The 14,781-nt window shown below is 39.0% G+C and overlaps 1 protein-coding gene across 2 annotated transcripts in view; it reads right to left on the bottom strand.

The window, feature by feature from the left end:
• The window catches only part of PCDH17 (protocadherin 17), a 111,224-nt gene extending 96,650 nt beyond the window's left edge, over window positions 1-14,574 (bottom strand). The window contains exons 1-2 of one of the 2 annotated variants that reach the window (XM_027846181.1): window positions 10,054-14,574; window positions 2,266-2,310 (exon numbers count right to left, since the gene is read on the bottom strand). In XM_027846181.1, the coding sequence (XP_027701982.1) occupies window positions 2,266-2,310; window positions 10,054-12,645 (2,637 nt within the window). In that variant the 5' untranslated portion in view covers window positions 12,646-14,574. The remainder of the gene's footprint in view (window positions 1-2,265; window positions 2,311-10,053) is intronic. The other variant, XM_027846183.1, reaches the window with a different exon arrangement.
• Window positions 14,575-14,781: the final 207 nt, after the last annotated feature.

Here is a 14,781-nt window from a genome sequence, read left to right as displayed (position 1 = left end):
AGATAGATAGATAGATAGATAGATAGATAGATAGATAGATAGATAGACAGATAGATGGATGAATGGATGGATGGATGGATGGATAGGTAGATTCCACACATATAAGTGCCAGTTTACTGTTATTATTTATCTAATCCTGAATAGTACATATAATGTTTATAATGATGAATGATATTGATGATATTACTTTTGGTCAATTTTTTTTAAAAACCAGCTATTTTATCCATCTGGGCAATAGTCCATAGAAGAATAAATATGACAATAATAATGGAATGATACTTTGTCCCAGTACCATTTCTATCTGAACTCCATTGTGAAAAAAAAGTGAGATTTATTTTTGTTATTATTATTATTATTTCTTAAGCTCACCATTTTGATGTGATCACACCATGCACACACACACACACACACACACACACACAAAGAGATCAGTAGTTGGCTTAAAACTAAAATAGCCCATTTATAAAACAGACAGAAGAATTGGGTAGACTTGGAAAGAGACCTGGAAAGCAAACAATTACCATCTCATACCCACTGGCTAAACAGTTGACTGATTAGTACCTTACCTTAAAGCTATGTGAATTCAACTTAATATGTACTTTTTAATACCCACTGTCATTAATAAAAATGATGGAGGGTTGATTACTCTGCACTCCACATGACTTACACTTTTTTCTTCATCATTATTCTCAATCCTGAAGGTTGACAGTGGGACATGTAAGTTTAAGGAAGACATATATCCATAGCTCTATAGTAAAAATTAAAGCTTTCCTGCTCTACTGCCGTCCCAAGAAAACATGACAACAAAATTCATCTACAATTAGATGGTTTCTTCTATTAGCTATTGGTAGGCTACTGAACATCTAACAATGTTTTAAAACCCATTTAGAAAATCTCTATGAATTGGTGTGTGTGTGTGTGTGTGTGTGTATTCAATGAAACCAATTAGAAGCATATTGCTAAGTTATCAATCTTACTTATTTTTAATACGGTAGGTTTCCTTTCATTTAGTTGGTTTGAAGGGCAGTACAAATATTGAAATAATTCACAAAGATTTTTATAGCAATATTTTAGGCTTTTAAACTTTTTTCCAGGTACTAAAAGTTATACTTATTATTATTATTTTTGATCTACTGAAATGATGAGCTCACAGTAAAAAGCATAATGACTAGATGCTGTACAGCTGTGTCTAGATAATCCTGCTCATGATCATTAAAGCTGGATTGTTCTTATGATCTTCAAATCTGCATATCAAATTATACAAGTGTTATGCAAAACAGCAAATCTATCAAATATTCAATCATCAGAATTAGCTTAATAGACTACTATCACATGCACTATGAAGCTAAATGAAATTAACAGATTTAGGGGAATATATTTGTTTGGCCATTTGTAGAAAATGGAGAGTTACTGTTTAGGTTAAGTAAACTGTATGCTTTGAATGTAAGTAGTCTCTGAGCACAACTCTTTTTGTGCTAAATGGGTTCACATTTCTAAGCTTCTACTATGTATGCCAGAATCATTTAATAAGAAAGATTCTTTGCTATCTTATGGACCTTTACATCCACATACATTAAAAGACCTATAGCTTGACTATTTTACAGAGTTAAAATATTGGCGCTCGGGATGCTTCCTAATTCAATTTTGTGTACTTCAGAAGGTTTTATTGAACAGCAGGCTACAATTTTGTGTTTAAATGGATGCTTAGTAATCTGTAATGATGCAGGTAGAAATCTTATAAGTAACAATATTGCTTAATGTCTTATATTTGAATTACCATGTTTATTTTGTAATTATTGCCAAGAAAAGTTAAGAAAATCTTTAAAAAGGGAATACTGTTAGAAGAAATAGTTTGAAGGCTTCACAGTGTGATTCTTAAAGAGTTACTTTTGAAGATGTCATTAGCTATCATTAAGAATACATTTAAATCTTTCACAATTATGACAAAGCCATTATTTACTGTTTATTTTAATTTCTTTGACAAGGATGCATGCAATGGTTTTTAAAACAGTATATATCTACAAAGCAAGTAAGAGTTTATAGCTTTGAAGACTTGAAATTGATTTTTAATGCTTCAGCTTTCAAACAGTACAAAGGCTGCTTTTAGCTGATAAAGACAGTAAACAAGAAACTGTCCCTTTAATGTTATTCTTTAATTAAAAATCAATCAAAAAGGCATTTCAAGTTTTTAAAATGTTACACATTTTGGACACACAACGTGTTCAAAAACTAAATGGAAACTTATGAAATGGTATTTTTGTTTACCTGAGCTGCTTCACATCGGCCTTCCACCATCAATAGTGTTCCTGGCTAGTGAATTGAATAGAAATTTAAGAAGAAAAAAAAATAAGATGGTGTAAGTCTTGATGTTATAAAAATGACTGAAGCAAAATGTTTTTAATACCACTAAATTATTTTAATATATTCCTTTTCTCTAATCAGACCAAAGCCTATTTATGTAGATTAGTTACATCTAGAGTCTCATTTATCCAACCTGTATTTATCCTTTGATCACAAAGCTTGTTAACTTAAATGGTCTTTTATTGTTATGATTCGTTTTCCCATAATTATGCAGTTTAACTGCCTGATTTTTTTCGAATAAATATATGCAAACGCGCCAATCATATTCAGCAATGTTATGCTGGATGCTCAATGAACTGTAAGAGCCATTTCAATACAATAAAACTGCCTGGAAGAATTCCAGGGCAAGGACTGCAAATACCAGTAATCATAGTGTCACTAGTACTGGAACAGACAAATAAAAGTATGTTACACATATATCAATACATTTTTCAAACACAGTCTGAAACTCATTTCATATGTCTATCACTGAAAGAACTTACAGTACATCAAGGAGGATGCCACCCACACAGCAAAATGGTACATTTCATTTTGATCAGTTTTTTTCATTTTACCTTGAAAATACTGGGTTTGCAGTTTTGCAGTAGAAGCCAGAGGAGACTCCGGCACATTTTTGCTTAGTCACAGCAGAGATTGTTGATACTATTATAGCTTCTGCTATTAAAGGTAATTTATTTTAAGTAACTGGAAGACCATGATATGTCAATGTCAAAATTACCAATGAGGGTTCTGACTAACTGCAAAATACTGAGTTCACAGGAAAGACATACTTATCTGTATCACCATGGCTAAAGTGGATTATCAGTAAATCAGGGAAGGACTGATTAATTTTAACTGGGGGAAGGGTAAGAACCATTCTATCTTCAGAGTGACAGTGACAAGCCAACAGATCTTTGTGTTAAGCTAAAATGTGAAGGCATTATTTAAAGCATACATGCTTGCATGTGTCAATGCATGAATCCATACACATGTACGTATGTGCACCTGTGTCTACATGCCCATGCATGTGTGTATATACACACACACAGGCATGTATGTATGCATGTATATAATCACCTGTATCTTACAAAAATATAACTTGGAAGTAGTGCCCTATGGGGTTTATTAAACAACAGCATTACTGTAGGGAATATATTCTAAAGCAATAACTAATATCATAATTAGCTGGGGACTTGTAAGAATTTGTCTGCTACTGAGTATATTGCATAAGTTGCCAACATTTTTAAGAAGCTAAGTTTTTCATTTATAATTGTCAGGAGCCCAGGGCTAGTAGTTTGTTTCTTCTTTACTTATTATTCTAACAATAGCTTTAATTTCCAAACATGCATGTATGGGGGGTACATACATATACACATGTATGCTTATGACATAAACACACACATACATGTATATCTAATGTTCTTCTTGATATATTTATCCTTAAGCTACTTAAAGAGTATCTATAATACCATTATATACAGAGTTCTCTGATCTTTATAGCCCTCTCCCTTCTTCTAACTTATTTAACTTTAGGATTTTTTAAGATGTCACATCTCATCATAACATTAAGTCCCCAAAGTATTTCCTGAGGTATATAGTCTGAGGAGTGGGAAACTATCCTAGTAGCTATAGTGATAGAATGAAATTAATTATGTAATGAGGAATAAGCACAGGAGTGTGTTCTTGCTGGAATTAATAAGTATGTATGCATTACATGTATACATGCAAATATATATACATGGATTATATATCAAATCAGTGCTTCATTTAGTGAAATACAAACACTTTAATGCTTTACATTATATTTAGAGATACTTTCTGTTTTCCCCAAGTATATAAGCCATCATCAGTTTGGATCTTGTCTATAATACATTCTGATAATTTCTGTAATGTACATATTTACTTATGAAAAATTGTGATGATATATTATATAATTTATGCATTGCCAATAGCAAAAACAGATTAATAGTCTTGATTAATCTGTAGAAATGAAACAGTAAAATTTGGTTTTAAATATTGTAATTTAGAAAATGTTAAAAGTTAATTTCAGAATTTTTCCTTGAATATATGAAACTGACTTAATCCTTTGGTCAAGCCTGTTTTTAAAGTAATATATGTAAAGATTTAGGATAATACATGTGAACTTTAAGATAGCATCAATGTCTGCCTCTAAAATAATTCTATGTGCTCATTATATTCACACTTTTGAGAAAATATTTTTAAGTACATCTATTATCTCTCCTAAGTGAAATTATATTTATTCATCAAGTTGTGCCTCATACAACTTATGGATTCTATGGGTTAAATTCTCACAAATTTTAATTTTTGATAGGATTAAATGAAATTTCAAAATTTTTTAGGTGAGACTGAAAGCATTTTATTTTCTTTAGAAAAAGGTTGTTGAATTTTCACCTGGGGGCTACATATGGTTCCTATGTAAAATATAGATAATATTTTGCTAATTTTATTGAAAGCTGTACCTAATCCACAAAGAAAGTATTTAATCATATCAAGTCATCCTATCAAATTAAATATTTGAAAATCAAATGTTTCTATGCAGCATTTTATTTCTATTTATCTTAATCATTCATTTATTTCTATAATTTCATATTTCATATTTTGTGCTGAAAGTCACATTTAATAGGATTATTAAACATTTGAAAAACACTGAAGAGTTCTGATTCTCAAATGATTAATAATAAAAAAATAATAATTTAGATTCACTAAAAGTGTTCTTCAAGCACTTTTGCGGCTAATACAGTATTTTGTCTGATTTTTTAAACCTGATAACCTTTTCTCTCTGTGCCATTTTAACTCCATCTTTAAAAATTTGTTTCAAACACTTAATTATACAAATGACCAAGCAACGGTCTGTGTTGAGATTTATCAAAGGATATTCTCAGTCACACTAAGCCCCAGGTGTACAAAATAAGAACAGAAGAAAGGCATTAGGGTTTTGATCTAAAAAGCACTGGACTGGGAGTGAATAAACTCAGGTTCTGTTCTGAGCTATGGCACCAACTAGCAATATAACCTTTGGCTTGTCACAACCTCCCTGGGTCTCGGGTTTTGTTTGTTTGTTTGTTTGTTTGTTTGTTTGTTTGTTTTTGTGAAAAATGAGATTGGACTGTTTTACCTTTAATGTCTCTTCTATAATTTCATAAATGTTGTGAGAGAAAAAAAAAAGCCAGCCAGGTTGTACATATCTGTGCAATCTGAATATTCACCAGAATAACCAGTGACTGAATCTTCCAGTTAATCTCTCATTTTATGAGTCAAAGGGCAGAAAAGTTAGTTTACCATATAATACTGAATAATATTTTTGTTGAATTCTATATAATTAGCACAGTATGAATCCAGTGAATCTCCAAACTCAATATTCATGGCTCCTGAGGATTTGGAGGGGATGGATATGTACAAATGTCCAGCAGAGTTGGCTGTACCACATCCCCAGGTTAGCTTTTAGCAACTCAAAATCATCCATTGTCTCATGGATTGCATTAGGCATTGTCCAATGGGAGCAACAAAGCATATACAAGTTCATCCTTACCTCCTTTCACTCAAAAGTGTTAAGGCTACTTGTGAGCCCCTTCATTCCACACAGTTCATTTACCTAATCCTCACTCATTTTATTCCATTTAGATTTTTGTGCAAGTGTTAGAAACTACTTCAGCTAAGTGTTGCAAGTTTCAAGTGTGAATTTTCCCTCTGAAAACATGTACTTCACTTTCTTTGACTCAAAAGTCTACGAACATAGATCAAGAAGATGTTACTCCCTTTCTGCAAAGTCTATAAAGTTAAAGTTAATGGGAGTTGTTTGAAATTGGAGTTTTAAAACACTGGAAGAGAATGCAGCTGCCTTTTTTTTTTCCCTTCTAATTATTTCAGTTGTACTAAAAATGTAGGCTCAGCAGCACATTTCCTTCTATGGGTATACATAAAAGTTTCTTATAGTAACATTATAGAAAGTCTGAAGACATTAGAGCAGCAAGGAAATTTGGGATTCCCCCAGCTACTCCAGGACTGTCTTCCTCCTCCTCCCCAAATCAGCTCCTGATAGAGTTACTCTGAGACTTATTACCTTTGTTGACAGAGCATGACCAGTGGCTGCTTTCAAGTATCAATAATGATTGGTGCTTCATTTTAGCATGCCACATGAAAATTCCCTAAGGTGTGCGTATTTGTCAGACTGCAGAAAAGAAGATACTTAAAGCCCCATTTGATCTTTTCTAGTAAAATTGTTCTCAGGCCCAAATTCCTTTTGCCCCATCAATGTTCCCCAAAGAAGGTGGCTATAGTATGTTTTCTAATCATATACTTTAAATTAATGAAATATTTAAACATATATCAAAAGATATTTCTATTTCTGGTATACATTGGCTAAGCTTTGGAATATAATTAGATAATATGAAAGATGTTATTTCAATTTATCCATCTTTACATTGTCATGCTTTTCTTTGAAGAATTTGTGGTAAAAACACACCTGATAATTAAATGTTATTGCACAAAGTCTGGTTTTCTACTACTCTAGCTGACAAATATTATATTAGAATTTATCCTAATCTTAACAGTGAATAAAAAAAAGTACATTATTTTGGGTGTGGCACAAATAAAATTCTTAATGTTGTATCTGTATTCAGTTAAAGTATGGTTTTGCCACAGACATGCCTACAAAGTATAGCCAAATTTTTGAATCTGTGAAGCTCTCATATTGGTTTTATATATGACTCTTCTTTGGATGACATAAAACGTAAGATTCAATAGTTCTGTTCGTCCTTAACATACTCATATGTGTACCTCAGTGCAAGTATTGAACTTCCTTTGCTTTCATAAGTAAATCAAACACATATTACATAGCTATATCTCCCCAGAAGTTCTTGTCAAGTTTTTATTCAGAGTTGTATATTTCCACCATGTTAGTTTAAGAGCATACAACCAACTCATTGACCTGAAATAAGATGATGGTGTACCTAGGTGATTCAGGTATTATGCTCCATGTTAAAGCATTTGCAAAACATAACTAAATTAAAAGGATCGTTCATTGCCCTTAATTTAATGCATCGTATACATTATATCATATACATTATATTTAGAGTTAAACCATATATACCTAAAAGGTAATTATATATAGGTATGCAACACAGGCCAAAGTGTCCAATCCTGATCAAGTGGGCAAATAAAGGAGGCAAGTCCCCAAGGGTGTTTTTGAAGGCATTCTAAGCCACTTATAGAAACACCAGAGGAAGGACCACTTTGCAAAATAAATTATAAAGATGAAAATTATATTGATAAAAATATTATGAGAGGATAGAGGATAGGCCTCAGAGTTCTGAAAGACTGAGTTCAAGTCTCATATAGGATCTGACTTTCTGTCTGACTGGGCAAGTCATATAACCTCTCAGTGCCCCCTCTTCATTCCAGACAACTGTCAAAGACTATATAAATTGCTGATCTGCTTTAGTGGAGGTCCCACACTAATGAATGCCATGTCTAGACCAAAACTTGTTTCAGGGTCTAAAACTAAAACCAATTCCATGAACAATGTCTATTATGTATTTTGTTGAAATGTATTATGATAGGGAAAGGGGAACTAAATATTAAATTTTCTGTGTTGGAACTGATTTAAAAAAAAAAGAACTCAGTGTATTGACTAGATTCTAGTTTAGGATGGATCAAAGCCTTCCCAAGTGTTTCTGGAAACACTTGGAACCTGTCCCCTCAAAACGGTCTGGCTGATTCAATCACAGGTGTATCCTGCTCAGTCTGTTTAGGTATTCTGCTACTCCAATTCCATTTCCACTGGTACTCCAATAAGAATTTGACTTGTGGAAATAGATGGTGAGAGACTGGGCACCTATCCACCATGTTATGCTTTTTAGGCAAGGAAGTTAAAAAAAAAATGAAGGCAATGTATTTGTGCATTTATGTGGTGACTGCCTATTATAAAATTTTTTTTTTACCATAAAACTCTCTTTCTCTTAGAGATGTAGATGACCACGAAAAGCAAATTTAATAGCCACAGAAAGACTTTCATAGAAACCACAAAACACCTTTTTAAGGGAGGAATTTCCTCTTTCAGTTTTATATAGATCTCCAAAAAAAAAAAAATCATGATTAAGTATACAGTAAACACTGTAAAAAAAAAACCTCCAACCATTGGGATTTAACACTACAAATGATAGCTTCGTATTCAGTAGCATTAATCAGTACATGTATTAGTTACTTTATGGAGACATTACATGATTGTGGGAAAATATAATTTGCTTCTTTTTAAGAAACTATTACAGTTATATGAAAAAGCAAAAACAAAAAAAAGTGGACTTAGCATTTTGAGCACTCAATTAACAATAAATAAAAAACCTACCCAAAACAAGTGCCATCAAAAGTTATGACTTTTAAAGCACATAAGTGTAAATCAAATTACCTCGCTTTTACCCCCACTGTTCATCTTCCCTAAGTGTCACTTTCTGATAAACTTAATTTTAAAGTTCAAGTATTTCTCCACTAAAATAATTGGTAGTAATGCAAATGCACGATAAGCATAAAATGAAGTTGCTGCTGTGATACAACTCCACAATGGCTTGAGGAATAGCTCCAATTGACTGGTGCAGAGGGAGTTTTCCTGCAATTATCAAAATACATACCTATATTGGATCAAAGATCAGGATTTTTCTCTTTGCCATGTGTCAATGGCCTTCAATTTAAAGCATAGAATATATAGGTGTGTATATACGTATTTATATACACATATTTATTTAAAGTATTGGGGAATTTGAAATTCTCTGCTCATGTCAAATACACAATTCATTAATTTAACTGCATTCTAATTTTTTTTTTTGGTACATCAAGTGACTATAGTGCAACTTTTCCTCCCATTTTCCGGGAACACAAAATGAGTCTGTGTTACTTCTTTCTGATACACTCAGTTCACTTCTCCAAAGACTCAGAGGAGAATATTAGAAAAACAAGTGGACAACATAAATGGGACATTTCAAATATAGTAATAGTCATTATCCAGAGCCTTTCTTCATCCAAACTTTTAAAATGTAGTTTCAAAGCATATCTGTGATTTGAAAGTTTAAACTACTCTAGTGAATGAGGTGTAGTTCAAGCTGAATATTAAACTAGATTCATGTATTTTTAAAATGTGCTTTGATAAAACTATATTTAAAATATATTAGTGTAAACAATAGTTCACACTGATCCAGGCTACTGGAAATCTGACTGCTATTTTTGTTGTTCCAATATGACAACCCTTTCATTTTGTAGCATAACATTTATTATTATTATTTTTTTTGCAGTGTTAACAAAGAACCATTAGCAAGTCAAACAAAAGTTCCCAAAGGTGGGAGGGTTCTTTGTTGTCTGTTATGAAGCGAAATATGTACTAATAAAAGATAAACCAAACCAAACCACAAACACTGAACACTGCTCAATGACTTTCTTAAATGAAGTCTATTTAAAAAAAAAAAACACGTTAAAATAAGTAACAGAAACAAGACATTTACATCTTGTAATTTTTGTGCTGTTATTTACATACATGGATGATACTTCTGTGTATATCTTATAGTATGTACACACACAGTATTCAGAATGTAAACCAGAGGGTTTCACTGCTGCTGGCAGTGTCTCAGTCCTGTTCGATAGGTGTCAGGACAACTCCAAAAACAAAGCTTTAAAGTCAAGTCCCAGGTTATGCTAAAAGTCTCCTACCTGAATTATGGACATCCGAGTGGAGGGGGTCTCGGTTGCATTAGTCCCTTGTCCAGTGAAGCTGGTGTGGCAGCCCCCATGCCCCTGAGGAACAGTCAGGTTGTTGGAAGCAGGTTTCAGGTACATCACCTCAGACCTGGGCGAGCTGAGGGGCAGGCGGGTCTGATAGTCAAAGTACATGGGGGAGGTGGCCAGGGAGGGGCTGCTCACCACATTCATGACATTCATGGCATTTCTCTCCTCCACCTCGCTCTGCACTAACATGATATCGTTCTTGTTGATCTTCTTCTTTTTGCCCTTGCCCCCGCCTAGCTGCGGGTGGCTGTATTCTGCGATGCGGCAGTTGTAAGTCCGGATCTCCTTGTTCTCCCGCTTGCACTTGATCGCGACGGTGACCATGGCCGCTAGGAGGATAATGGAGATGGTGCTTAGGGTGATTATCAGTGGCAGGGACATATCCCAGCGGCGCTTCTCGCCGTTCACCCGGGGCACACCCTCTGGAAGCGAGCCGCTCACCGAGCGGATGATGAGCCTAGCCACGGCTGAGAGGGAGGGCTTCCCGTGATCCGTCACCTTCACCACTAGCTCCACTACGGGGGTCACGTCCTCCCAGAAGGGGTGCTGGGTGCGGATCTCGCCGCTGGACGGGTTGATCTCGAACAGTTTGTCCTCATTTCCATCCACAATCTCATAGGTGAGCCTCCCGCTCTCCCCGAAATCGTTGTCCTGGGCTCGCACAGTGCTCACTAGATAGCCCAACCCGGCGTTCCGGGGCACCTGCAGCTCGGCTGTGTCGTTTTGCAGGGTGGGCAGCACAATGACAGGTGCGTTATCGTTCACGTCCATGACAGTCACTCGCACCGTGGCATTGCTCTCTAAGTGAACCGGGGCGCCAGAGTCCTTAGCTAGTACTTTGAATTCAAAGGCTTTGGTCTGCTCATAGTTGAAGGAGCGCAAAGCATAGATGGCCCCGTTCGTGGGGTTCACAGACACGTAGGTATAGATGGACACGTCCCCGATATGCGAGGGTACAATGGAGTAGGAAACGGTGCCGTTTTGGCCCAGGTCGGGATCGTGTGCCAGCACAGAACCCAGGTACTCACCGGGGATGTTATTCTCATGCACCTGCAGTAAGTAAAGCCCCTTGGTGAAGCGGGGCGGGTTGTCATTCTCGTCCAGGATTTTCACATAGAATGACTTCGTGGAGTTGAGAGGGGGCGAGCCTCCGTCCCGGGCCACGATGGTAACATTGTACTCATCCTGGGTCTCCCTGTCCAGCGGCCGGTCAGTCACCACAGTGTAGAAGTTGTCATAGTTCTCCTCCAGTTTGAAGGGCACTGGGCCTCCGACCCCGCTCCCTACAAGTCCCCCTCCCGCCCCTCCTCCGCCCAGGACGCGACACTGCAGCTGCCCGTTCTTGCCTGAGTCCCTGTCAGTGACCCGCACCAGGGCGATGACAGTGCCCGGTGGGGCGGCCTCGCTCAGCGCCCCCTGGCGCACCGAGACGAAGCCTATGGAGGGCGCGTTGTCGTTGCGGTCTATCAGCTTGACCGTGACCTTGCAATGGGCCGGAATGGGGTTGGGCCCCAAGTCCCGGGCCTGTACGTCAATCTCCACCAGGCTGTTCTCTTCATAGTCGAGGTTACCCTTGACGCGGATCAGTCCCGTTTTGGGGTCAATGGAAAAGAGCTCGCGCACCCGGTCTGGCACGTAGCTGCTGAAGGAGTACAGCACCTCGCTGTTCTGGCCCTCATCGGCGTCTGTAGCGTTGAGGTCAATCACCTCGGTGCCCAGTGGGGAATTCTCGGGCAGCTCCACGAGGTAAGAAGGGGCCCCGAAGACCGGACTGTTGTCGTTGGAGTCGAGCACCTTCACATTGATCTGCATGGTGGCGGAACGGGGCGGTTCTCCGCCGTCCAGGGCGGTCAGCACTAGGGTGTGGTGATTCTGCTGCTCACGGTCCAGTGCCTTCTGAATCACCAGCTCCGGGAACTTGGTGCCATCTCCGCGGGACTTGACGTCCACGGCGAAGAGGCCGTGGTCGTCGCGGGTGAGCAGGTAAGTGCGGAGCCCGTTGTCACCGGCGTCGGGGTCGTGGGCGCTGGTGAGTGGAAAGCGAGTCCCCGGAGCAGCGTTCTCTGAGATGTCCATTTCAATCTGGTCGGAGGGGAAGAAGGGCGAATTGTCGTTGATATCTTGGATTTCCACCTTGATCATGCAGATCTCTTTGTCGTTGGCGAAGACCTCTAGGGAGAGCTGGCACTTGGCGTTGTGGCGGCACAGGGACTCGCGGTCAATGCGCTGCTTGGTATAGAGGAGCCCGCTGTCGGCGTCCACGTCCAGTAAGTGCGGCGCCGAGTTCTCCAGGACGCGGAAGCTGCCCGATTTGCCGCGCCCGGCCCCGATGCTGACACCGCCGCCGCTGCCGCCTCGCTCAGGGGGCAGAAGCCCCTGCTGCGGCAGCCTCGCATCTTTCCCGATGTTGCCGATCACGGTGCCGGCCCCTTGCTCCTCGGGCACCGAGTAGTTGAGGTTCTTGAGCGTGAGGGCGGGAGCCCAGAGCAAGAAGCAGCAACAGATGGAAAGGTACATCCCAGACCAACGGGGTGGGGGCAGAAGCTGCAAGACTCTGCGTGTCTGTGTGCCGCAAGCGTGCACACAACAGGGCTCTGTGTGTGTGTGCGTGCGTGTGTGTGCTCCTGTGTGTGTGTCCGTGAGACAGGGTCTGTATCTCTTCTCCCTCTAGCTGCTTTTTGATTCAGGATCTTCTTATTTCTTCCCCAAGTTCCTTGAACCTGTTGAGCTACAGCATCTGCCCAGAGCGAGGAGCAGCAAATGGACCGTAGCTTTAGGGTCACTGAGTGAAAATAAAAGCAGCTTCCGAGCGCAGGGGTAAAACAAGTGCTTCGTATCTACAGGAAAACCCCGGCTCTAGTTCAGGCTGCACAAACTTCAGTGATGAGGTGGATGATAAGAAGAAAAAATCGTCCGGGGCGGGGGGAGAGGGAGAAGGAGGAGGCAGCGATAATGGGTTTTAAAAATACACAGGATTTTTCTTTTCTTTTCTTTTCCCCCCTCCACCAGTACGCTGAAAAGCCACTCTCACACGCAGTCTCCGAAATACTATTAAAAATAGAGGCGGAGGGAGATAAAGAGAGCGGGGAGGTGTGTCTCTAAGCAGGATTGTAAAGTGAAATCCTTACTTGTTACTCATCTCCCGTGATGAGATTGACGGGGATAAGGGAAAGGAAACAGACGAGTCTCGGAAATAGATTTGAAGCCCTCCCTTGTGTACAGAGAAATGTCTGGTGGCCCCGCGGGCTTGTTGGTTTTCAGGGAGTGTTTTGCTGCATTTAGAGATCTAATCTTGCATTGCTTGCAGCGGCGGCGGCAGAGGCGGCGGACTGCATCTCGCTGGCAGGCGTAGTTCTCCCTTTCCTTTCCAAGCAACCCCAGGGAGGAGGGGGGGAAATGCAGAGCAAAGAACTAGTGTCCGGATTTGTAGTTTCCTTCCTTTACCAGCCTCCGCCCTCTCGTCTTGAAAAATGCTCTCCCGAAACTAGGAAACCCCCAACCAGATCAGCAGCAGCAGTGTGGATGCGTATGTGAGTACAGGAAAGAAAAAAAAAATCTCAGTCTATGTTCATTCGCATATACACTCTTGGATTTCTCTAAGACAGGCCAGTAGCAGCCGCCGCCACCACATCCTCCCAGGAACAACACTTTGCTCGATGCAGTTTAATTCCAGTTTGCTTTCCTCTCCAATGGAAAGGAAATCAACAGGCAACCCATGGTTGAATGCTCAGAATTGGGGGAGGGAAAAAAAAAGGAAAAGCGAGAAAATCCACCCAGTACTCACACACATACATACACTCTGTGGCTAAAAGGGAAACAGTCTCTGCATTCACAGGGCTGTGCTGTCAAGTGCTTCTTTTTTCTTTCTATTCAGCATCTCCTTCCAATGGCACTGCCGCCTCCCAATCCTCTTCATTTAGAAAAGAAAATCTTGGCGATGAATAAAAGTGGTAAATATTTTAAGCGAACAAAGTATGTCCTTTTTTTGGTTTTGTTTGGAAGGGGAATGGATTAAACAAACACAAATTAATGCTTGGTGTAATGCATTCTGCAGTCTCAAGCTCAAACAGTCTTTCTGGACATCTTGGTATAAGGGAGTAGCAACAGCAGCAGTAAGCCAAGTCAGGACGATTTACCTTTCGAGGGGCTATTAGATAGAAGTGGTTTTTTGTTGTTTTTTTTTTTTTAATTTCAGGTTCTTAAAACACCCTCAAAATAAGTGAATGACACGTCCAGAAATTCAGGTGTTCCAATCTGCTGGATGAGTCAGATCCAGCGGAACAAATCGCATTCACTATCGCCTCATGTTCCTCCCTTCACAGACATTAGTTGCAGCTCCTTCCTAACACTTCTCTGACTCACTCTATAGATAGAAAAATCAGAATCATGTTTTGAAGAAGAAGAAAAAGGAGAAAGGGAGGGGGTGTTGAATCCAGCTGCACTTTTACTATACCTCTTTCTCCGGGAGGCTCAGGATCAGGAAAACAAGGCTGTTATCCACAGCACCGAGAAGGCGTCTGCTTTCCTGGGTGTATTTTTTTTTTTAATCTGTCCTCTATTTTAAGCGTGAGCCACCCCAAGATCTTTCTGATTTTTAGGGAAGTAAATATATATATATATATATATATATATATATATATATATATATATATA

Source organism: Vombatus ursinus, unplaced genomic scaffold (genome assembly GCF_900497805.2).
Source record: "Vombatus ursinus unplaced genomic scaffold, bare-nosed wombat genome assembly UNPS02015089.1, whole genome shotgun sequence".
Classification (NCBI taxonomy): Eukaryota; Metazoa; Chordata; class Mammalia; order Diprotodontia; family Vombatidae; genus Vombatus; species Vombatus ursinus.
The sequence above is the reverse complement of the archived record's forward strand: the minus strand, read 5'-3'. Positions and strand labels throughout refer to the sequence as shown.